Raw genomic sequence first — 25,291 nt, forward strand, 5'->3', positions numbered from 1 at the left:
AACACATTCTGAAATTTATCGCCTAAACATAAAGTGAGCGACAACTGTGTTGAATGAAAGAGGGAGAGAAGGCATTGTGCTGGGCTTCTTCAGTATTGGAGGCATTGGGTGAACACAGCATCCTCTATCGTGGCCCCTTCTTAAACTCAAGGGTCACTTGTCAAAATAGCTGCACTCTTTAGTCATATGTCGTAATGACTATTCTCAAATGTCGTAATAGGAACCTCCTGGACACCCACACAGAGCGCAATGTACTCCTCCAGAAAAATAATTTGGTAGGGGGGTGAGGGGTTTGCACGCATGCCCCTCGCCCTTGGAAAAAATCCTGGGAATGCCCGTGGGTTCAAACCCTTCTGATATCGTACTTTTGGTAGTGCATTTGGAACTGGAAAACGTGGGAAGTCCTCCTCCCCCATGTAAAGTCCCATATAACAACCTCTCCCTAAATATCAATATTAATATAAATATGCAAGCTGTGTGGCAATGAAAGAAAATGTGAAAGTTTTGCAAAACTATAACAGGAACGAGTGCAACTATAGACTTGTGGAAAGTGGTCACAGCAGCAGCATCCAGAAAAATATTTCGTTGGGGTTCCACGGAAACTACATGGGGAGAGTGGCTTCCGTCTCCCAAATACGCTACCGAAATAATTATTCCAAAACCGCGGGGGGGGGGGGGGGGGGAAGGGGGTTAGCTACCAAATCCCCTGCTTCCATAGAGCCTGAGCTAGAGTTGCTAGATATTTCAAGGAGCTTCCGAACATTGCATATGGTTTATCCAGACCTACGGAAGGGCGTTGCAAGGAAAAGAGTGAGGGTGGGGGCATTCGTTATTGCAGTTTTATGTATCAGTGCAAAGGAAAAATGAGCAGGGGATGTACGGGTAAATTATAACTGCTGAATGTTTGTATTGCGACCCTTTTGAATGTTTCGAACATGGTTTCCAACGTCGTCTGCTCCGAGGCCGCGCAGGCGGGGGAAATGCAGTGGCGCCGCTATCGACTAAACCGAATCTAGACCGCGAGCAGGCTTGTGATGTGATCGCCACCGTCCACCGTGTCACCAGTCCGTGTTCCGTGCGTATATTTTGTGTGGTTTGTGGCTTCTGTGCGCGCGGTTACACGTTACAACCGACGTTCCCAGCTCCGATACTAAATCAACTAAATTTCCCAAAGAGCTCTCATGAAGGAACCATGAAGCGGTAAAAGATTGTGCAAAGGTGTTCTGTAGAAGGCAACAGAATGCAAATTACTGTCTGGGGAGCGTTCGGAAATTCCAGAAATGATGACACTTGAGAAATGGGGAATATCGTCGTCTGCGGGGGTGATTCTCTCAAAGAAATTGCTTTGACCCACGTCAGCTCGCTCCGATTTTCGAAGCGCAAATTTACAACAACAATTGATCACCTGCCTGATTATGTGCTGCTCGACATTTTCAACTACCTCGACTTTTTGGAATTATGCGTTATTGGCTTGTAAGTATGAAGAAATATTCCCATTTATGTCTTAGGCACACGTGGTCAGATGTGTGATCACCAATTCGATCAGCAAGCTTTGCAAGTTTTTCGCGCAGTTCTCGTTCGAAATTTTACGTCTATACTGACATATTCTGCATATGAACACAGTATGTACAAGCATTGTTTGTACACAGGTGTCGCGTTGTATACTTCAGCAGGTGTCTCAGCGGCATCACGTAACTTGTTACGAAAGCTGCTTTAGTGAAAGGTATGGAACGAAACTTAAGTGTCAGATAGATAAAAAGATATGCTCGAGAGGTTTGGGCACACGCTGCAAGAAAGTCACAGGGAGCTCTGCACAGGTATAACTACTATGAACTAACAAACTGCTACCTACAAGTGCAAGCTGAGCTCTGTAGAACAGATTCGTGGACAGCTGTCACACAAAAGCTTACTGTTTACTTATACAAACACCAGAACGTGAAATGTGAGTATGAAGAGAAATTTCAAAGGAGAACGCTGTGGTACATAAACTGTGCATTCCTCTCTCTGTGTGCAGTGATGTATCTAGAAAGAACGGTGTTCATGTCACGCTATGAAATTGTGCCGCCGTCAAAGCGTCATCTCTAGGATACAGTAGAACCCCCTTGTAGTAAACTCTCTGGGACCATGATGAAATTTTACTAGATCAGGAGTTTCATTATATCAGGTGTGCCATTGAATGTACGGGATTCTATCGGGACCGCAGTTCTCGTTTACTATAAGCAGAGTTTTACTACAAGAGGAGTTACTATAAAGAGGTTCTACTGTACACTCATTTGCAGGACAACGTTGTCATGTTATCAAATAAAAAATACAAGTCAAGCTAGTTAATCTTCTAATTAACCATTTGAATTGCTTAAAACATAACTTTATGACATAGTTAAACGAACACAATAAAGTCCACACAAGTAGCACCTTTAATTTTCTTAATACTCAATAGGTCCAGTTTGAGATTTCAGGAACTTAACCTGCCTTGCTTTCACTTGAAGGGTACTTGAAGTACCCTTATCACTAGTAGGTACACTTCATCGTTCTTGTATAACTAGGGTTCCGCGTTTTCGGTTTTAATCGAAAAACACAGGTAATGATACACCGGGTAAATTTTCCCTCGGGTAAAAACCTACCGCCCAGTCCACCCAAAAATGAAAACCGAAAATGCGGAACCCTATTATAGCTAGGGAATGATAAAAATAGTGCTAAAAATAGTGATAAAACCAATTGCTTTTGTTAAACCCGGTCCCGCCCAGTTCCCGCCCCCCAAATTGACCTCCAACCAATACCACCCAGTAACACACGAAGGCACAATTATTGCCCTATGCCCCGAATTACAGATTTAAAAACGGTGCCCGATTTTTTACCCCGAATCTGAGAGGGGCATTTAACCCGAAAAAGTCACTCCCTATGTGTATCCCATGTTGCTTCCTTTCTAGTAATTGTGTTCTCTTCGCCCACCGTAGATATCACTTGCTGGCTGTTGCCGTGTTGTCAACTTAGCTGCACCAAACATGTTCCCTTTCTTTTCTCATCTCGATATCTAGGGTGTGTCGCAAGTGGTACGCGCTGTCACGTGATCGCACCCTGCACCGTCGGGTGGACCTGTCTCACGTGGAGCTGACACCAAAGCAGCTGAAACTCCTGCTGCGTATGCGAGCCATGCCTCCTGCAGTGGAGGAGCTAAGGGTCTTCGGGGACCACCATTGCCTGTGGGCCTGCAGTGTTTCACCTGGCGCCCTGTTACGCATTCAGCGCAGATGTCCCAATCTTCGGGGTCTCCACATCCACAACTTCAGTTTCCGTTCGTCATCTCGGGACAAGTGTGTTTCTTTTTTTGCATCCTTGAATGTTGCGCTAAACCATATAGCTAGAACATCGGTTCTGGACTAGTTAGGTTAGGGAAAGACACAGTATCGGTCATGGCCATCGCATTCGCCATCTGCCTACCGTATTTTCGGGTGTATAATGCGCACCCCTAAAAACGAGCCGAATTTGAAAAAAGTTTGATGTATAACGCGCACCGGTGCATTACGTGCACAGCAGTGGTGCTACAAACTTCTGTACTGCCACTGGTATACACAATGAACCAAAGTGGCATATCATATATGCTTTATTTGAAACACGTTCAGTCAACGCTGTTAAGCTCCTATGCAACAGAGTCGGTGTCATAGTATACTTCAGTCTCCTCTCCGCTTTCGGTTTCGCGTCCCTTCTCAATCACGCGAGCCTCCTGAAACGCCTTTGAGAACGTGTTGTGTGTGTTTTCCTTTGTGCTCCTTGTCTCCGTTTTTTTGTCGTTTTACAATCTACCGGCTCGCCTGCACCCCAGCACTTTTACCGTTCTGAAATGAATTCAGGATTATTGACAGCTCAACAGCATCCCTAAGCAGTATCATGTCCAGTGCGCCGGTTTCGTGAACTGACCCTAAGAGGGTTGGGAGAAAGCCACAGCACACCCTGGAAGAGGCTAGAATTTGTAACGTCACCGACCTGAAAAGGAGCCCTGCGGGAAAATATTTCCGCGCGTAACGCGCACCGTGAGTCAACGCGCAGGACCTCTTCAGAGCACTTTTTTACTGTATAATTAATATTAATTAATTAATTAATTTAATACTGTATTTACTGCTGGCGAGTGAGTCCGCCATCTTGGGCCTAGCGCGGCTGCGTCGTCTAGCAATGAGACTCCAGCTAGGGGGCTACATCTCCAAAAGAACTTCCTATGGGACGTCAGACCCCCTCCGGCAAGTCTATCCAGCTGACACTCGTGACGGACGTTACGAGGCATATCTGAAAAATCCGTGACAGTCTCTAGTTAAAATGAATTTTTTCCCATGACAGGGAATTCCGTATATCCCGCTGGACGTCTGCGTGTGAAGTGGGAGCAAAGTCGAAACTACCTAGATAGAGAAAACCTGCTCTCCCTCTTTCAATTAAGAGTCAGGATTCGTCCCCTACTGCGGTTCGCCGTTCTGCGAATTCAAGAAGCCGCAAATGATTGCAGCTCACCTGGAACCTGCAGACCTAAATATTTAGACTAAAAGCGTAAGATGCTTTGCAGAAGATCAGTTTTGAGAGAGATTGAGACCGTTTTGCACTTTATTTCCAAGGTTTTCCCATTTCGTACGCGGGGATGTTCTATCACAACTTGCAGACGACGGTGGTTCTCCATGGCCATGACTGCTGAAAGCATGTTTGTGATTGGCTACTGCCATTGAAAACACGATCCTGATTGGCTGACTCTTAATTGTTACGTCACGTCGACGAGCGTGCAGGCTTTCTGTATTTAGGTGGTGTTTGCAAAGTGCTCCGTACCCTGAAGCCGGGAAGGAGTGTAGGTGTTGGGCCCCAGCCCACTGCAGCGAATTGAAAACTCTCTTCCTATGCAGCGCAGAGCAAAAATATTGCACAAAATCGCTCCCGATGTACTGTTTGACAAATGACTGGTATTGCGGCACTGCAGAGCGTCACTCCCTTAAACTCCTTGTCCCGCTTGTATCACAGGTGCGTTCGCCTGGCAGACTTCCCAGACACCCTGGAGCACCTATCACTTCGAGGCTCCATAGTGGGACGTGGGGCCTTCTTCAAGGCAGGGAGCCGCCGCGGTGGTCAGAAGGGCACGGGTGTGGGTCCAGCGCGTCTTCGAGTGCTGGACTTGGGCAGGTGCTTCTTCGTGGCCGACACCGAGCTGAAACCTTGGCCGTGGCTGCCGTCCCTGGCTGAACTCTATCTGGAAGGATGTCCGTTTCTTGACTCCGCAGGCTACTTCCAGGTGCGAGTCTGACGCAGAAACGACGGGATGTACAGGGTTCGCCAAGATAAACTTCGGGGTTTGTAACGAAGATAAAACAAATAAGAACAGTGTCGGAAAGCTAAAGTAGACGTTAGAGGACGTATCATGCTCCCAAATTTTATGCACATAATGCCGCCTAGCCTGTTACTCTGCGGATAAATCGTGAAAATTAAAAAAACGCCGCTGCCTAATCGGCTATACCTGTGTTCCAGCTACTTTCCTCAGATAGCGACACGGTCGAAAGCGGCGTCGCAGAGAACTAGTCTGCATTCAGTTCCACATGTTCGATGTCGTCTGCAACACCGTGCTCGACTGCTTCGCCGTCTGACGGAAAGGAGCTGAACCACAAACTGTGGTTCAGCTCCTTTCCGTCAGATGGCAATTTTTTTCGTAACAAATTTTCGGCAAATTTTTCGTAACTGTTTTTCCGCAGGACATGGTACGCAAGCTGAGCCATCTGCTGCTGCTGGACGTAGAAGGCAGCTGCCTATTCGAAGGGGCCTTAGAGCTGCTTGCAGTGCATTGCCCGTTGCTGGAGCAGCTTTTTCTTGGTTGCACTGCCACTCGGGATGTTTCCCTGACTGCCTTGGGAGCAGCAGGAGGACTGCCCTCACTCAGATGCCTCTGTCTTGTGCAGACGCAGGTATAGTACTAGTGCTCTGTATTAGGGCTTTCGTATTATTGAAAAAAAAACAAAATACAGTCGAACCTCTGTACGTAGCGAATTCGTAAATGCTGGCTCTTTGCTTCGTCAAATAGAGAAATTCGTTAAATGGAACGCGCCAAGCGGAAACAAAGATGGCCCCTGCCACTACCCGCACCACACGTACCGGAATCTGCATTTGACATAAAGCAGGTATCAAGCTATGAAGGGCGCAAAATATCTAGCTTTACTCATCGCGTGACACTAGGTAATGCGTAATTTATGCACAATATCGCTTGGAGCGTTCGTAACCTCCGTAACTCCGGATGGCCTCTTCTGCTTTCTCCAGGCTCTCCTGTGCGCTCGCGTATCGACGTTTCTTGATTTGTTCACTTGCACTCATGACGCACCACCGTTGAATACCAGAAAGAATGCGTCCACTAGAGTCTTCCTGGTGCCCTTCCCCCAAGCAGCTTTAGCGAAAGTGGTGACAGTGATTCGTGTCTTCTCGAAGGCCACTGACCCGTCGATCCATGAAAAACATGCAACGAGGGCACAATCCGATCATGGTAGAACACTAGAGCTGACCTCCTTTGTTGTACACCATGCCGACCCCGGAGTATGGACCACAGGGTGTATGGCCTTCTCTATGGTCTCTTTTGTCACACAAATCAGTCGTTGCACAGCTTATCTGCCCGAAAATTTTCAAAACGTTCCTAAAAACTGGTCCTGCGGCTTATCTGCGGTGCGGCTTATACCCATGAAGTTACGGTACTCCTTTCCATGACACTTTGCATTTACGCCAACGATCACGGAAAGGCGTACCCCCAGCATCCTGTCAAATCAAGACCGATGGTGGTAACGTCATGTGTGCTGGTTTGTCTTGCTTGTGTTATGGAGAAAAGTCCTGGTTTTACTTTTTAGTAGAGATGGGATGAATCCCGAATTTTTCGATTTTCGAATCTCAATTTCGAATTTCGGATCCGAATTCGAATCCGAGTCCAAGGAAGGTTCTGCAAATCCACAAATCTTACAAATCTCGAATCTTTTGAATCCTTTCTTTAAAAAAGAGTTTAAAAGGCCAAGAAAAAAAATTTCTATTGGAGATTGCTTTGAAGCAGAATATGATATGTTTGTTTTATTAAAAAAATAATAATAGTTCAGTTTCAGGAGAAAGTATGCCCACTTAACATATTTGTTCATCGACAACAAGAAATACATAAATCCTCGAGTCCATTTCCATAAATCTAAAGCAACAATCGAAAACAACACCATATTACTTTTAAACTTGTGATCTAATAGTTCCTGCCTGAACTCTTTCAATCCAGAGCAGTGTAAACGAACAGACAAAGAAAACACCCGTTGTCCAATGAGGCTTTCGGGAGACTCCGGAGGCGCCAGTTTGAAAAAGAAACGAACAAACGTGGTCGGTGGATTAGAAGGATTCGATTCGCCGTTTTGGGCACCGGGATTAGGATTCCCGAAAATCGAATCCTTGCCTAGGATTCGTGGATTCGAGGATTTTCGGTTGGCGCATCCCTACTTTTTAGGGTGTGGAATGAAGCTCGGCATTTCTTCTCCCATCCAGGTAACCGACATCGGCCTGCTGACGCTGTCACGTGCTGCCCCCAACCTCCGACTGGTCATGCTGGACTCCGAGCAGGGGGTGTCTGATCAAGGGGTGGCCCAGTTGCACGAACGCCTGCCGGGGGTGTCTGTGCAACTTGGTGAGTGCGTGGGACTGGTGTCCGCCGTGTTCCGCCACGAAGGGTGTGGCCACTACGAGCTACAGTATGGCCACGAGTCCCAAAAGAACGCGACTTGATGGATTCTTTAATCGTTACGTGATCCTTTGTTCGTTGTGGACAAAAGCAACATTGGCTGCAGTTTGCTTCCACATTATGTTTAGGGCCTGACTTTTTCGGGTTTTATTTTTGGCCAAATTCGGGGGGTAAATATCGGGTGATATTTTTCATTTGAAAATTCGGGTGTATTCGGGTTAAATCCCGTTACGGCATATTCTGTCGTCAGGAATTCGGGTGTATTCGGGTGATTTTTTTTGTTTAATAAAAATTTGTCTTAACGTGGAACTAATGTTTAGCAATGTTATCAAACTTTATTTTAATGCACGCTTATGAGTGTGCCACGCGACCCGGATGTTTTCGGGTAGATTCGGGTTAAACCCGAATTTTACAGATTTCGTTCGGGGGGTAAATATCGGGCGGATACGGGTTTAACCCTAAAAAGTCAGGCCCTAATTATGTTCAGTTGCGTCGATAACAAGCACTTGCTGTCTAACAGCTCTCTTTCGGATCTCTAGTTATTCTGTTGTGAACAGGTATCTTATGACGACGAGTATTGCAAGAATCAAGACGACTGACTTGTTTGACCACGCTGCTTTCTTCTCATGTCTTCTCATGCATATAATGGACTGTTGTACAAAGTGTCATTTTGTATATCGCATTTCAACACTGGTGTGAAACTATGAAGTTGCAAGTTGTCCAAAATGGCTTGCTTTCCACGCTTTTTTTTTTTTGCCTCACCTAATAAAGTGCTCTTTCCACTTTACAAAATTTGTCACATGTACCATCATCATCATTGTTATCATGTCATAGCTTGTCCTGTGGAAGAAATTGTGTTCGTTTGAAATCGCTCTTGATTCTGAGCCATCGTTATTTTTCTAACCTTTGCGTTACTCTTAGAGGGCTTTGTGGCAGTGCTTGTGATGACCTCAGTGCATTCTACAACCACACCTCGGCCACTTTACTCTATAGTAGTTAACATTGTACTTTCCACAGCATGAGGAATGCATGTTACTCTGATAGTAGCAGCCTAGAGTTTTAGAGCTTTATGCTGTAAATTAAATTTCAGCAGCTGATTCAACACAGTTAGGACAGATACGATACTTGAATCCTCACCAATGCTCAGGCAAAGGTAAGAAAATGGCAGTCGACAAAGAGCCTGATGCACCACGAACTTCAGCATTGTGCAGGACTTTAATAGTTTTCAAATTCAAGGGTAGGTGGCGTCGTCAAGACTCTGGCAGCTCTCTTAGTAGCAGGGTTGTTAAGTAACTGAATAAAAATACTTTAGCACCTGCTGTATCTCAAAGTAAATATTAACGTACATTACCTTGTATGTACTTGTGACAAAGTCTTTCTGCCCATTTTAAGTAAAGTGCCATTTAAATTAATCTGCACGCTGGCTTAATTTCATCAAGGTGCTATTCAGTTTAATCTGGGTGCCTTCCAAATTCATCCACTGTGTTTTCTAAGCACTTTAAATGTACGTCATTGAGTATATGGGCTGATATATCAGTCCATATATTTCAGTAATGTCCTCTCCATATATTCCATACAAGGTACAGTTGCTGGGAGTTTGTACAGAGAGACTCTACAAAAAAACTCCTAATGGAGGCTGGATACTTTGCATGTGTAGCCGCTATGTACTCAGTGGGTGATAATACGTGATGAGAGCTAGTTTACTTATAGTGGTAGTGACTGATAACAGGCGAAATGCTGAGGTTAATGCAGATTAAGACTGACTGGTTGAGAGGGACTCACCATCTGATTCTGGTTACTGTTAAGGATTGATGATTAGCCATAAAGGAAACTAATAAGGTCATTACTACCCACGAAAACTGACATGGTTATTGGTGTTATACACGCCTAAGGTGATAAAAGATTCTAACTGGCGACGTACTCGCCGGAGGATTGTTGAACTTTCGGCAATTACCGCCATTTTTACTAATTGTTTAGGGCCAATTCTCACTTGGCGACGCCCGACGCGGCGTCGTGAGCGGGCGGCGGAAATAGACGCGCATTTCCGGAGTCAGGAGAGGAGAGACGTCGAGCCAAAACAAAAAAAACTGCCATGCCGAACTTCTTTCACGACGTCGGCGAGAGCTGCCGAGAACGACAGCTGTCGACCAATAAGGTGACACAGAAAGGCCACGCCTCCTGATTTTTCGTCTGCTTTGGACGACGGAATGCCACTGTGGTGGGAACTAGAGTCACATTTAGTGTCACTATAGTGTTTAGTGTTTAGAGTCACTATTTAGTCAGCTACTCAGTGACTCTAGTGGGTGTAGTGAAGTACTGTAATCGGCGCGCAACTGAAAGAGGCGGTCTGGCAACAGGGCGTCTAAAAAAGAGGGAGAGGAGAAAAAGAACATGGCGGAGGCGGCCATGCTACAGAAACGTGCTACGAAGAAAATCCATGTAATCCGCGTAATTGTAATGCTTTATTGAGTTACTAAATAAACAGAAGGTAATGTCCAAAGAAGTCACCACAGTGGGAACATGAAAATCGTGCGCGCTGACGGGGCGGCGGAAATGCGCATCTACTTCCGCCGCTCGCTCACGACGCCGCGTCGGGCGTCGCCAAGTGAGAACTGGCCCTTAGACTATTTTTGTTGCGATACTGTGGGGTCTGTGGTTATCCGTGGTTATCCGTAGCCTCATAGAGGCTTGTGCACGTGACGTCACGCGCAGCCTTTGCGCGCCTTGGAGCCACGTGACATGGGAAAACATTGGGATGCTTCAGAGGCGTCTTTCTTCGGGCCGAATGAGGCAGCAGCGTATGTTTTTACAATTTTCTCTCGTAATTGCACGCATACCGCAACAACTCATGGGATGCCCTCCTGCTGTGACTTCAGACTGCAATATGTTTTCCAATGTCACGTGACCAAACATGACGTCACTGCACAACCCAAATGGCGGCCGAAAATCCAACAATCCTCCGGCGAGTACAGCTTCGTCCAAACTTGACTTTAACACGGCGCCGGCCTGCGGAGCAAGAGGGACGACACCCAACTAGAATTATCGGGGAGAGAGCGTTGAGCGCTGTCCTACTCGCATCACAGGGGTGCCGGTCTGAGAACTGGTGCTCCGCTTCGAACGGGCGCTGACTTTTACGTGAATATTTGTTATCTGCACATCGTTCCAGTCTGTTCTGGAGATTGCTGCGGGCGATTGAAATCTTCGCCATCTGATAGTGATTGCCCGCGCCGTTCGCAAGCATATCATTGGTGTGCGTCATATTGCTGTAGCGGGGTCACATTGATTGGAATTAAGCAATAGAATGAAAGCAATGGAATAGTAATACACGTAAATGCATTATGCTGGAAAAGATTGTCGCTTAAAGCACCGCATTCCGCGCCACGTTGTATCATATATGTTCGCGATGGCCAGCCAGTTGACAAGCTTTGTTCCATTCTCACGGGGATTCCCCGTGTGTCACAGTGTGCTAGCGAAGAAGTTAAACGTGTTAACTAAATAATGTGGAGTAGCCGGCGCTCTTATGAGTGCTACCCTTTATTTTTCTTCCCTTTATTTCTTCAAACAACAACAACGAGGATGAGCAGCTTACGCCGAAATAATTTATGATAAAGAAAGCCTTGTAGAACGTCGTAAGAATTGAATTTTCCATGCGACATCACAATGTGCTTATACTCGCTCGCATTATTCACGTATTCACTCTCCATTACTACTTCCATGCTGCCTCAAGAATAACTGGGGTTCGTTATGCGAGTGAAATTATCTTGTAGCGCTTGAACGCACAAAGCTTCTCGCGCGCAGTTAATAGCAAAGAGACAACTGATGTTGCTTCACAGCGATATCAGGTGGCACAAGGTCACGTAATCACTACAAACAAGCTGAAGCTTTGCGTCTCCTATCATTGCCCATTCGAAGCGGAGCACGAGTTCTCATACGGGCACCCCCGTGATGCGAGTAGTAAAGCCACGTGGTACAGCCCTCAACGCTCTCTCCCGATAATTCCAGTTAGAGCCGCTAGGGTGTCCCCCTCTTGCTCCGCAGCAGTGCTCCGCAGGCCGGCGCCGTGTTCAAGTTAAGTTTGGACGAAGCTGTACGTCGCCAGTTAGAATACTTTATCATGGAACACCCTGTAGATGAGACAATGAAAACGCAATTGTTGGAGTCACTGATAAGGACTCGTAAGTCGTAAGAAAACACGAACTGACAAAACGTGGCTTTATAGCATTTATATACATATACACCCCTTCTTGGAAGCTCGGAACCACCCATCCCCTCCCCCCAGAGGTCGATTTCTGGGGTCACACTGGTATCGACCCATTCGCGTCGAAGCTAACGCCCAGCTGAAACCTTTTCCCCGACTGTCGACAGCCGGATAACCTCATTTGCTAGAAGAAGCTACGTAATGAAACAGTACAGCATCAATTCATGGAATTTTTATTCTGTACAGCTCAAAGGGCCATATACGACGGCAGCGCCATCAAGTCGCATTCGTTCATAGATTCATACGTTCTGTAATAGCGCGGACACTTCACGCGCACATCTTGCACCGGTTGTGAATAGTGTTACACTAAATATACGGTAGTCCACGTAAAATAAATAGAAAGTCACTGTAACAGACGCTCCGCGCACCACCCTATAGTGTCCCTGCACAAGCCTGTTACTCTTGGCCACGATGACCCATAGGCGAAGACAGCCTGTTGACGTCACTTCCGCTTGTCACGCAGCCTGGCCCATACTGACGTTTATGTTTGGATGCGCGCAGAGGCAGTACATCATGCCGCACGCGGGACATGCATTCCCGGCAGGTACGGTCGTCACAGGGTTGCCTAGAAACATGTAAAAGAGGGAACAATTAAAGGAGCACCAAAGTGCAAAATTTTCTCCTGGTGAAATGAATGACTCATGAAAAAAAAAAAAGAGTGCGTTCTCCATCTCCTTCTCAAGAAGGCCGACAATACGAAGCGCGCTGTCATTGGTCTTCGCAGAAGGTTTGTCCAACCAGTCGTTTCAGGTCACCAATCCAAGGCCTCTCCGCATTGTCGGGCCCCCTGCGAAGGGTGGGGAGAGGGAAAGCGCACATTACGTTTTCCTTCGTTCATGAGTCGTGAACCACACAATTTATTTCGCAGGCACGGGGTGTTAGCCAAATAAATTTATGAAGAAAAAGTGATTTGTTGATTGAGAGAACCATATATGGGGGTGGGTTGCAGAAACGTCGGGAGCAGGGCGTTCCTTTACCGCGTGCCGCCTGCAGCTCGTGCACATAACAGACGAATTTGCAGTGGCCAATAAGAGCTCATCGCCCAATTACGTCACGACGGCAGGATTACGGCGCGCCTTCTAGAAAGTAGTTCGAGTATACACTGCTAAAGCAGAACTTCGCCACGTAGTACGCTCCTTAGCCAACTACCATTCCGCATTATACAGTGCGTTTTTTTTTTTATTCCTTACATAATTTTTATATATAAAAGAAAACTAGCACAGCAAAATAGATGCCGTTCTTGCAGTTGAGTTTTATGGCCAGGCGAACATTCTCCCGAGGAAAGTATGTAGCTACAAGACAACTCATTACCTAAAATTAATTAGTTAACTCTTTAATTACAGGATTTCGCGCAAAAGCTAGATAACACAACGGGAGATATTCCTCGTTAAAAGCCATTCCACGTCTAAAAACATCCTTAAACGCGCACGTGCGTTGAATTCGTTGAATTTCGCTATGCAAATGAGAGAGAGAGAGAAATACATGATGACGATGATATGGGGATGACTTCCGCTGATTGAGCAGAATGCTACCCCATTGCTATTGGGGGAAAATGAGAGGATGGTGATAAGTATGATGCTGACGGCGCTGACAGGGTTTTAGAGAGATTCGATCAGGCCGGTAGTTTGCAGGAATTTGATGAAGGGTCGTAAGACGGACATCTGCTTTCGTGTGTCCCATGGTCCCAAAATGAGTCTGAGGTCAAGGGGTCGGCTGTCAATCCGCGCAAGGTCGTTTGCCAACAAGTGACGCTCCCTCCTATAAGTGGCACATGCGATGATCACATGGTCCGCGGTCGCTGGCACACCACACTCCGGGCACAAGGGACTACTGGCTGGGACACCCTATCTGGTAACAGTAGTACGGCGAAAAGGCAACATTCAGCCGTAAGCGATGTAGTTGGACTTAATGACGCGCGGTAGAGATGTCGGTAGCGACACGAGAATGTTGGGTCTACAATTCCCAGTATGGTACTGGCCGGGACATCCCGACGCCATTGTTCGACGGATGAGGAGGCAGCCCAGTCACGAAGAAGGGACCGTCTGTCCCCGCTGTCATCGCTGAATTTCGCCATGCAAATGAGCCGCAACAAGAACTACGCACTTTTCGAGCGCAGAAAGAGCGACACTCAGTCAACGTGAGAGAGCCAGGTCCTTTGGAGCGGATGAGCTGATTGGTGTAGGAGCTAATCTGTTGGCCAGATACACCACTCTCCGACCCAGATAAGGCGAAGATCGCTTCATTTCCGTGCGCTCAAAAAGTGCGTAGTTCTTGTTTCGGCTCATTTGCATAACGAAATTCAGCGATGGATAATTTAACGCACGTGCGCGTTTAAGGCTTTTTTTTTAAAACGTGGAATGGCTTTTAACGAAGAATATCTCCCGTTCTGAACCTTAGGTAATTAGTTATCTTGTAGTCAGGGCCGGCGATTGGGGGAGGGGGGGGTGAGTAAGGCGACCGCCTTAAGTCCCGCGCACGAAGCCCTCAAACTTTTTTTTATTTTAAATATCAAGTATGCACTTAATCGAGTGAAACAGGGCCCCGCGATGTGCCTTGCCTCAGGCCCCGCACACCCCTAGCACCGGCCCTGCTTGCAGTTACATGCTTTCTGCGAGAGAATGTTCCCATGGCCATTAACTCAACTAAAAATAAAAATAAAAAAGAAGGCATCTATTTTGCTCTTGTAGTTTTTTAAAATAAAAATTCTGTATAAGCAATAAAAAAAGACACCCTGTATAATTCTGTGCCCTGATTTGTTCAAAACTAGGGGAGACGCCTGTCTGGGACATGCATAACGTGACCCAGACAGGCGCCTTCTCCCATTTTCAACAAATCAGGACACAAAATGATATCATTCAGAACGGTGGTCGGCTATAGGAGCGTGCTATGTGGTGAAGTTCTGTTTTAACAGTCTTCCAAACAGAGTCCAATGATAATCATAAAATAAAGCTGTTGTTTGAGCAAAAATTCACCGTGATTCCGTTAGAGGGGCATACACGCGAGTTTTGCGAAAAGAAATGTTTCCGTGGGCTTACCTTTTTTGACTTGATTGTTGTAATACTTCTTTTGGCGGGCACGTGAGTTCTGGAACCAGACTTGCGTGACCCGCTTGCTGAGCCCCGTGATTTGTGCGATGCGTTCGAGATCCTGTCCGTCGGGGTTGGAGTCTAGGTTGAAGTTTGCTTGCAGGACTTGCAGTTGCTCTTCCGTGAACGTCGTACGGACACGTTTCGTTTTTGCCTTGGATCCGATGCCGCACTCCTGCTCGCTGTTTTCTGTAACAGACGGTCGCTCACATAAGCTGCGTTAAACTCTAAGGGCTCTAAGGTTTCTCGGATTGACAAAGAAACAAACAAAACAAAAAAGAAACATCCGAGAAACATACGCTCGTAGAATAGACCTCTCCCTGTTTGTAAACAAATGATGTCATAGTGTTCGACAGCGCCACCAATGTGGTAGAGTTGAACTATACGCTCGAAGCTATAGGGGCGAACAAGGTCGCGCCCGGAAGCCATGGTCTTGAGGGGATTAAGATGGTCCCTGAAAAGGGCGCGACCCTTCGGTCCTACTTTTCTTTCAATAGGAGGCAGCGAACAAGTGCCCATTCGTGGAACCCAGCCCTCCCCTTCCGATTTGTTTCGGTTTCAGTCTGCCCACCAACGTCATGATGTCATTTCTCGGGAAAGAGGTCTATTTCAAGCATTCCGAATTTATCCGAAAAACTCCGCTTTTGAGAGTTATTTTGGCCGCCCGAGATCGCTTGACACCCCGGCCTCCTCGACCAGGAAAGGTTGCGTTCTTGAGACCATACTCCCTGTGCAGCAGCGTTACAGGGAGTAAAGCCCCCCCACACACACACACCGTGCTTCCCATCAATGACTGTATGATTCTTTGCGATATCGTGTTACGTGGTGAAGTACTGTTTGAAGAGTACCCGGCGCTGGATGATATTGGCGCAATTTACATACATGTTCAACTGCACAGACAGGCGACAAATCACAACGAATCATCGATGTGAACACTGGCTGGCTGTGGGCGTGCTGTAAAGTTCTGTTTTTATAATGCACGCTGTGCAAGTAGGTCAGCTATCTGTGCAGCGCCCTCGTTTCCCTCTCTCCTCTATTGCCCATTGAGCGGCCTCATTTGAGGTCCCTCTCCCAAATAAGGGGGGCAATACCTCGAGGTTGAGGAGCGTCGTGGTTTCTTCGTAAACCTAATGTTGTTCTTATAGAATACCCCCTTATTGCTGCCCTGCGAGTACACAGGTACCAAGCGAGCCTACCGACTGTGTCGGCTCCAAACGGCGATTTCAACGTGTTGTCTGTGACACCTTTGTATAGGTGATTTTGATAGATGCGTATCTTCAGCACATAGCATGCTCCTAGCCAACCATCTTCCCGAATGACAACGTTCTCGCTCATGATTTGTTGATAACGAGAGGCGAAGCCTATTATGTATCTATTATGCGCGGCTACAAAATGGGCTACGCCTCCCGTTTTCAACAAATCAGAGACTAAAGCGTTGCCATTCGGGGTGACGACGTAATTCTTCAGATGACGTAATGATGGATAGGGGTATCTGGACGGCGGTGCGTGTACTCGCCCGAATACGAAAGAGATTGCGTTTTTGTATTAACGCTGCACAAGTTATGAAGGAGAAGAATTGAACAATAGATTGGTAAATAGTATTACGAAGCGTAGAAGAACAATATTACATCTACTTAAACCCGTAACTAAATACATGCAGATAGGGGTTCTTACCTCCTTTAACCCTCTCCCCCTGCGCAGAGACAAACTCCTGCTAGCATATACAAAGCACAATGGCGGCTAGAACTATACAGATGGACACCACGGCGTTCTTTCCCAAAATGGTACCCCTGAATAGTGGCCCTGAACGTGTAGAATATCATAACAGGCTGCACGTACCGTCATTAGACCCCGATCCACCGTCGAGGAGTTCAAAGTAGTGGGTTTTGCAGAGAACTCGTCCGTCGTGCAGGGCGAACTCTTCACCCGTGGAGAGTTGTCTCTTGCAGGCATCGCAGGCGAAGCAGGCCAGGTGGTACACCTGGTCTCGTGCTCTTCGAACCCAGTCCGAGGCTCCGATAGCACGGCTGCATTTCGCACACTTCGCTCCAAATTGCCTGCATGGAAGGAAAAACTCCAGTGTAAGCAGCATCACGCCTCACGGTGACCAGTGCTTTGGCTGTTAAATTTACACGCGTCGTTGCGTCTCAACTGGCTTGTCGGAGACTAGGGGCGTGCGCCATTTTTGTAACACTTCCCGTTGCATGCAAAAGTGTTGCAGAAGAGGCATTCGCCTCCCGGCGTTTTCAACAATCAGGAGGCAAAAATATATCACTCTCAGCATACTGACTGTGGTAAATAAGTTGCGCAGTTACAGCTAGATTACAGATAGTCTCACGAAAAGGCGTAGTTAGTTACAAGATATTCGTGGCTCAGTCATTACCCAGGACTGCTATCATCACATCACGGTTAACCATGGGTGCTCTTAGAATTTTTTCCAGGGGATGACAAAGAGTTCCCAAGGAAGCACCAAAGAATGCAGTCAATAGAAACACGCAATAGATCTCTACCCGAGAAACGTCATCATGACGTTGGTAGGCAGACTGAAACCGAAACTAATCGGAAGGTGAGGGCTGGATTCCACGAATGGTCACTTGTTCGCTGCCTCCTATTGAAAGAAAACTAGGACCGAAGGTCGCGTCCCTTTCAGAGACCATCGTTATCCCCTCAACACCGTGGCTTTCGGGTGCGACCTTGTTCGCCCCTAGCTTCGAGCGTAGTTCAACTCTACCAAATTGTTGGCGCTGTCGAACACTATGACGTCATTCGTTTACAAACAGGGAGAGGTCTATTTCGACACGTGACGGAGGAGTTCTATGGCGGGCTCACGCCCCCCTCCCCCTCCCCCTGCTCCCGTTCTCGGCACGCCATTGGTGAAGTTCTGTGTTTAGAGTGCAGTCGCATCTGCGGCCTGGTGTGCCTGGACACTTCGTCCGCGTAGAGTAAGCGAACGCGGCAAAGACGCCATTTTGAAGCCCGCGCTCACCGTGCGTGAATGCGATGTTCGGATTTCATCGACTTTTTCCAAGCTCATCTGCTATTTATTTAGTCAATTCGAAAGTGTAGTGTGTAGCTAAGTGTATAGCTACCCCTATGTCAGCGCCTGGCGATCAGATGGTGGGCTTCTAGATGGCAGAAATTCGTAGCAGACGACGCGGTTGTCTTCGCCCTGTACAGAGGGAGCTAGTATTCAGGCACTTTTTTGAGGTCGAGGGTGGCGCCCTCGTTGGCTTTTACCTGGCGTTTGGTTGCAGGCATACCTTTTCTCATCACTAATTGATCCACCCAACAAGATTCGCGACCGCATCCTCGGTTAATTGCATTTGAAGAAAAAAGAAAAAGAAAACATGACAAGAAGGTTTCGTACAACCGTTTTTACTTTTTAGCATGCATGCTTTCTCAGGAACGTTGTATCATAACCCCAGTTGTCCAATAACGCTCAGCAGTTAAAGGAACAGTGATAGAAGTGATTGTACACTAATACGCAATTTTTTATTCGCTGCGTGCTCCACTAAAGCTCACTTACGGAGGTTTCTTCCGCATTTATTTCATCAGCGGACTTTGAAAACGTCACATTTCTATTCGCAGGCGAGGATGTCGCGCGTATACGTTATGCGGATATTAGGGAAAGTTCGCCCGCGCAGCACTTCTAAACTGATAGCAAAAAAAGAAGAAAAGAGAAAGAGAAAAGAAAAAAAAAACACTGTCGGCCATAGCTTTACTACCTTGTACTATTGACTCGATTGTATGATTGTACTATTGATCGAGTCAATACCTTGTACTATTGACTCGACTTATGTATATGCACGTACTTGTTCACACAAATAAATTTCAATTGATAAAGCAAATTTATCGAACCGGAAACCCTTCTGTAGCCCTTTGATACGCGTTGCTCGACGTTTATACACACCGAGAATCGGGTGAAATCACTTGTGGAAAGCGGGAGAAGAGATTATGGGCCGTCACGGACGAAACGAAACACAACAGTAAACGGACCATCAGCGAAAGCGGGCAATAAAAGAGAAATAAGATTGGGCGCAACGAGGGTGCAAAGACACGAAGAGAAAGTCGATGAAGAAGAGGAATTGGAATGCAGAGCAAACAGGGCGGAACTGTGGGCTGTTTCCCCGGAGGCCCCCGAGCTGCAGTTTTGACCGATGCCAGTTCCAAATAACAAGCGGCGAACAAACAGAGACATTGATCTAGGCGGGCTTTCACTAACGAACCGCTTCCAGCTATATGCATCGCTCGTAGCCCCCCCCCCTCCGTTGCACTATACACTGATGACACAGGCTGCTTGTCTGCAGAGCATAGGCGTGCTGCGTTTATACACCGTGGAAGCAGCGTGAAATCTGCGTTCTGCTGTCATATGTGAAACGACGGAACAGTAAGCTTAACAAACACCCTTAAAAATGAGGTGGTAGTGGTGGTGATGTTGAAAGGGCTTGCCGTTGTCGGCCTCACGTATGTGGGCAACGTCACGACTGACGCCCTGGGGAAATGTGCGTCCTGGGCCGACTTCTAGGGGAACTGTGCCGACATATGTCTGAAAGCGTCTGAGGAAAACCCAGGAAAAACCCCAGACAGCACAGCCGGCACCGGGATTCGAACCCGGGTACCTCCCAGTCTCGACGTGAACTTGAAACGACGACTTGAACGTCGTGAAAAATGAACTTCACCTCATGGCACGCTCCTAACCAACCATCATCTCGAATGGTATCGTTATACAGGGTGTCTCACGTAACGTGTCAATAAATTTTATTGGAAGGGGACAATTAAAGAAAAACGACCGCTACTTTTCTGCTATACTTGAGATAGAAACAAGTGATACATCAAAAGTATCACCTGTTTGTAACTCAAGTAGCAGAAAAGTAGCGGTCGTTTTTTTTCTTCTATTGCTCTCTTTAAGTAAAATTTATTGACACGTTACAAGAGACACCCTGTATATATGACTTGATTTGTTGAAAACAGGAGGCGTACGCCTTTTTTTTGTGGCGATTATGAAGAGCGTAAGTGTCACAAAAAAAGGCGCACGTCTTCCGTTTTCAAAAAATTAGGGCGGATAACGACATCATTCGAGATTACGTTTGGCTAAGAGCGTGCTATGCGGTGAAGTTCCTTTTAGTGAACAGTGATGGGCAAAGTACAGCTACGGTCAACCTTAATACTAACACTGAAAAAAAAATTCTCATTTCCCAGCGCGATAACAGTCCCCCTTGGGAATAAACAGAATAATTTTGTTCAATTAAGATTTCCTCATGTCCCCAAGGGTCGCTGTAATCGCGCTCGGGAACGAAACCACATTTTTTTCCAGTGTTACTATTAAGGTTGACGGGAGCTGTACCTGGCAGTGGACGGGCAAAATACCTGTCCATCTATATGATGATCTGAATGCCATCTATATAGATGACGTTCTCCGGTAAACATAAACAAACCCCCGCCACAATTTCCCGTGCCACGAAGACTTCCGGTTCTTCCGCGACCATATAAGGACGCTCGTAACCAGCCGACATGCAGAATTATATATTTCGCTTTACTGATTTGTTGAAAACGGGAGGCGTACGCCTTTTTGTGTCAATTTGAATTGCCACGAAAAGGCGTATACTCCATCCTCTCTCTCTCTCCTCAAATCAGAAGCGATAACTGTACCAATCGGCACACTGGTTCGCGCAGAGCGTGTTTGCTCTGAAACCGGATGTCGTTTTGGCACCAAACCGGAAGCGGTGCAGAAAGGCATGCATACACCCTTAAAAATCATGTCGGTGGTGGTGGTGGTGGTGATGGTGAAAGGGCTCGCCGTTGTCGGCCTCACACAGATGGGCAACGTCACGACTGACGCCCTGACGAAATGTGCGACCTGGGCCGACTTCTAAGGAAACGGCGCCGACATATGTCTGAAAGCGTCCGAGAAAAAAAACCAGGCAGCACAGCCGGCACCGGGCTCTTAAAAACGAACTTCACTGCATAGCACGTTCATAACCAAACCATAATCCCGAATGATATCGTTCTGTCTCCTGATTTGTTGAAAACGGGGGGCGTACGCCTTTTTTTTTTTTGTATCAGTTACGCAATACGTAATTGGTACAAAAGAGGCGTGCGCCTTCCGTTTTCAACAAATCAGGGGCGAGAACGATGTCACTCGGGATGATAGCTGCGTGCCATGCGGTGACCAAGGTGGCCAACCAATTGGTCGCTTCCTAGTTTGAGGAGGGAGCTGTGCGTACGCCTTTGTTGGAATCTTTTTATGCATCTTTCTTAATTGTACTAAAAAGGCATCATCATCATATCATGTCATCCTACACTCTTAAAAATGAACTTCACCGCATAGCACGCTCCTAGCCAACCATAATCTCGAATGATATCGTTATCTGCCCTGATTTGTTGAAAACGGTAGGCGTACGCCTTTTCTGTGACAATTATGAACAGCATAAGTGTCACAAAAAAGGCGTACGCCTCCATTTTCAACAAATCAGGGCAGATAACGATATCATTCGAGATTATGGTTGGCTAGGAGCGTGCTATGCGGTGAAGATTTTAAGAGTGTATAGCTAAGTCCCGTCTGTTGTGTGTTGCGGTCAGCGGGAAGGATTGGTATGCTAGACGATGGGAAGTCTTATGAGTAACAAGTTTGGGAGGGCGCCCTCTTCGTTCTCCTTGAGAGTGTCACAGAGAAAGAGACGAAAACTGGACCAGGCTATGCTTTGGAAGGGGGGGGGGGCGACCGCCGCCCCCCTTTGGGACTGCCACTGGGCTAAACTGCCCTAAAAACGCGCTCGTCTATACGTACCTGCGCATACATGTGCGAATACGAGCATTTTACCGCAAATAAGCATTAGTGTCTCTGCGGACGTCCAACAGAGGGAGCCACATAATCCAAAATGATGCCGGGGTGTGCAACCCTTTCCATTTCTACGTGGTATATGGCACAACGTTCCTGAGAGAGTTCGTATGCTGAAACGTAGAACGGTTTACAACACAAAACAGTTTCGTCGTTGGGATTTCTTCCTACAAACAACAACAATAGATGATGACGATACCGCGCATATGAGGGCACACCTATTTCAAGTAGCGCGGTCGCGGATGCTGTCAATATTAAGCGCGGACCCCATAACAAGCGACACGCGACGCGCTGCAGAATTTGTCGCTGTCGCGTCTGGTCATGGCGCGACTTCCTGGTCCATTTGAGCAGCGACATTTCGTCGCCGAGAAATGATGTTTTTGGAGAAGCATTGCTTATTTTATTCGAGCTAAGTTGTAAATTGCCATAAATATACCAAAAATAGTATTTCATTCGTCAAAACGTAGAGAACTTGTAATGAAGGTGCTATGTAATATTCGCCGTAACGCCCCGCCCACTTCTTCGTCTGCTACTTTTGTTGGTTGCCCTCTCCACCCTTTCCCTTGCCCACGCGTTCAGTTCTTGTTTCACGCCGTCAAATCTAGCTGGTTTTGTCAAACAACAGGCAACGAACTCAGCGACATGCTACAAATATCTACTGGGAGTAGATGCAGAAATATTCAGCCGCGACTGAGCTTTTTTGACGCTCGTGTGGCGGCAGTGACGTCGATTTTGTCGCTTCTCGCGTGTATCTGCCGCGTGTCGCTTGTTATGGGATTCGGGCTTTAGGTGGCCTCTGAAACGACATAGGGAAAGACGATTGATGATGATAGGGCAAGGGAAATGTCGTTATTCCACGACGGCTGCTGTTATAACGTGCTCACAATGAAATTCTCTCCAATAAATAATCTGCACTTATTTTTTAGCACAAAGATTGGGGGGAAACTTTTAGGGCGTTTTAAACTTCTCTACTTCGTGGAAAACGCTGGGCGTGCGCCTTTTCGTGGCGACTGAACGCGCACTAAAGCGCAAAATTTTCTCCGCGGAACGAAAGGCACCGTTACCTTGACACCAATACAGAAGGAACGGAACTCAAGCGTTGCTTCGTCCGTGATTTATGAGCAAAAGAAACCGCAATTTCCGTTTCCCCTCACGTTCTCAAGCAGCGTGACAATGCGGAGCGGACCCTCATTGGTCTCCTCAAACGATCTGTCAAATCAGCGACGGAGATCGTTTGAAGAGACCACTCGGAGGCCCCTCCGCATTGTCACGCTTCTTGAGAAGAAGAAGGGAAGCGGACATTGCGGTTTCTTTCCCTCATAAATCACGGACCAAGCAACGCGTGAGTCCCGTTCCTTCTGTATTAATATCAAGGTAACGGTGTCTTTGGTGAAGTGAAAATTTTGCATTCAGCGTACGTTCTTTGGTATTAATTTACTTTCATGAAATCTGCGTTTTTTTCGGAGATTTTCCTTGCGTGTACATGGTTTACCCCGCAATTATCGGCGAATATAAATCGCAACGAAATTTCAAAACTGGCATCTCGCCGCAGCCTTAAAACAAAATATCAATAAAAAATTCGCTCCTGTGAGACATCACGACAGGAACACCTTATTGGTGTACAATGAAGTGGTGCTACCTAAAGCGTGAAAGCAGAACTCTCTTTTATTTTATTTTTTATTTTTTTTGTGCGTGTGCGTGCGAGCGTAATAGTTTTGCCGTCCATTTGTATTTAGCGTTTTAGGTTGAAACAGAATGATGAAAAAATTTGCCGGCGTATATATTTGTCGGCATTTCTCAGCTAAACCCGAAAGCGCTGAACCTTCTGTTCCTACAGGGTTCAATTACGTGCACGACTCTTCCTATTTCTAAAATAGACCATATGTGCGGACGTGCGCATATAACTGCGTATATATCAGCGGGTTGCACGTGAAGTGAAACCCACTTCTAACCATCGTACGTCCGTATTGACCGTGCCTACCGGGCGAACTCCTGCCTTTGCCGGAAATCCAATTTAACGGGAGCGCTACAAAGGAGAACCCCTCTTTTATTGTTTCATTTGCTTCCTTGTTCTACATATGAGTACAACTCCCTTTCTTCCCTCATCCCGGGACTGCGTGGAATCAGAAATGTGGGGGACATGCGTTGAGTTAACAAACGACCCTTCGGCACGTCAGGGTGTCGGGTTGAAAGCTGGTTACACCACAGCGGACGGGGGTTGTAATTGGTGAGAGTGAATTTAAGTTAATTGTGCTTTTACTCTGTACGTAAGTCGTGAGACATACCGTGTATTTACGCGAGCGAGGCTCACCCAGAGTATTCCGGCGGAAGACGCAGAGAACGTCATAACTATTTAGAGAGCGCGGGTTTTTAGGCTGTAACAGGGGGCGCTCTTGACATCATAGCACGCCCAATCATCATCGCCGATTATATCACTCTGTCTCCCGATCAGCTGAGAAAGGGAGCGCACACCTTTTTATGTATCAACTTTCCTTCCAGTCGGAAGATAAAACAATACGATTCTGAAGGTTAAGGTTGGCCTAGAAAGATTTATGCGACGAAGAGCTCTATCTGTTAGTGGCTAAAAATCCGCCCTCTAGTCATAACATCATGTCTTCTCGTGCGCTGCCAGCCCCACCTGGATACACAAACCCGATTAATACCTCCTCCCGCTCTTTCGCCACCTATATCTACACTCTAAAAAATGAACTTCGCTACACAGCACGCCCCTAGCCAACCATCATCCCGAATGACAACGTTCTCGCCCTAGATTTGTTGAAAACGGGAGGAGGAGCTTATTTTGTGCTCATTATGCACGGCACAGAATAGGCTCCGCCTCCCGTTTTCAACAATTGAGGGGCGAGAACGTTGTCATTCGGGATAATGGTTGGCTAGGAGCGTGCTATGTGGTGAAGTTCATTTTTAAGAGTGTAGGCACATAAAGTAAAGTCGGGATGTCGTCTGCTTCAACAAACCGTAACTGTGTATTCACACGAGCGACATCCTCACGGAAGATTCTAGTGGAAGAAAAAAGCAAAAACACTGTTCACAGAGACTAAGTTTCGTCCCGTGTTATGTGAGCATTCACACGATGCGGAATATCGGAAGTGGCGTACTGCGCGCTTAGCAGACGACACTTCGCAGACGACACCATCAGCGTCTTTCCTGTCGTCTGCTAAGAATATCTTGTGACTATGTTGCAGGATATTCCCCACGGTTAGCAGTGTACTTGAACACTGCACTTAGTCACTTAGAACACTGTACAAGTCTGCTCCCAGTTGTATTATCAATCGTTCCAAATACCTTTATATAGGTACGCAGTATTGTATTTTTTAAAATAGTTTCGGATCGTTGGCATTACAAAAAAAAGCAAAAAAAAAACCCATTACATAAAACAGAGGAGC

The 25,291-nt window shown here is 46.7% G+C and overlaps 2 protein-coding genes across 2 annotated transcripts in view; one reads left to right on the forward strand and one right to left on the reverse strand.

The window, feature by feature from the left end:
- Positions 1 to 1,023: 1,023 nt before the first annotated feature.
- LOC135369357 (F-box/LRR-repeat protein 12-like) lies at positions 1,024 to 8,512 on the forward strand. The gene is made up of 5 exons (XM_064602951.1): positions 1,024 to 1,473; positions 3,036 to 3,311; positions 4,993 to 5,260; positions 5,715 to 5,924; positions 7,513 to 8,512. The coding sequence occupies exons 1-5, from the start codon at positions 1,298 to 1,300 to the stop codon at positions 7,747 to 7,749; spliced, it is 1,167 nt and encodes a 388-aa protein (XP_064459021.1). The 5' UTR covers positions 1,024 to 1,297; the 3' UTR covers positions 7,750 to 8,512.
- A 3,608-nt stretch (positions 8,513 to 12,120) lies between these two features.
- LOC135368174 (LIM/homeobox protein Awh-like) overlaps positions 12,121 to 25,291 on the reverse strand; it is an 81,494-nt gene continuing 68,323 nt past the window's right edge. Inside the window, exons 3-5 of the mRNA XM_064601298.1 lie at positions 16,889 to 17,106; positions 14,999 to 15,238; positions 12,121 to 12,528 (exon numbers count right to left, since the gene is read on the reverse strand). Of these exons, the coding sequence (XP_064457368.1) occupies positions 12,419 to 12,528; positions 14,999 to 15,238; positions 16,889 to 17,106 (568 nt within the window). The 3' untranslated portion in view covers positions 12,121 to 12,418. The remainder of the gene's footprint in view (positions 12,529 to 14,998; positions 15,239 to 16,888; positions 17,107 to 25,291) is intronic.

Source organism: Ornithodoros turicata, chromosome 9 (assembly GCF_037126465.1).
Source record: "Ornithodoros turicata isolate Travis chromosome 9, ASM3712646v1, whole genome shotgun sequence".
Taxonomy (NCBI): domain Eukaryota; kingdom Metazoa; phylum Arthropoda; class Arachnida; order Ixodida; family Argasidae; genus Ornithodoros; species Ornithodoros turicata.

Bases quoted from the DNA above. Each gene is read 5' to 3' on its own strand.
- LOC135369357 (XM_064602951.1), top strand. From the start codon at position 1,298: ATGGGGAATATCGTCGTCTGCGGGGGTGATTCTCTCAAAGAAATTGCT. The intron at 1,474-3,035 runs GTAAGTATGAAG...CTCGATATCTAG, and splicing joins GAATTATGCGTTATTGGCTT to GGTGTGTCGCAAGTGGTACG. The intron at 5,925-7,512 runs GTATAGTACTAG...TCTCCCATCCAG, and splicing joins TCTGTCTTGTGCAGACGCAG to GTAACCGACATCGGCCTGCT.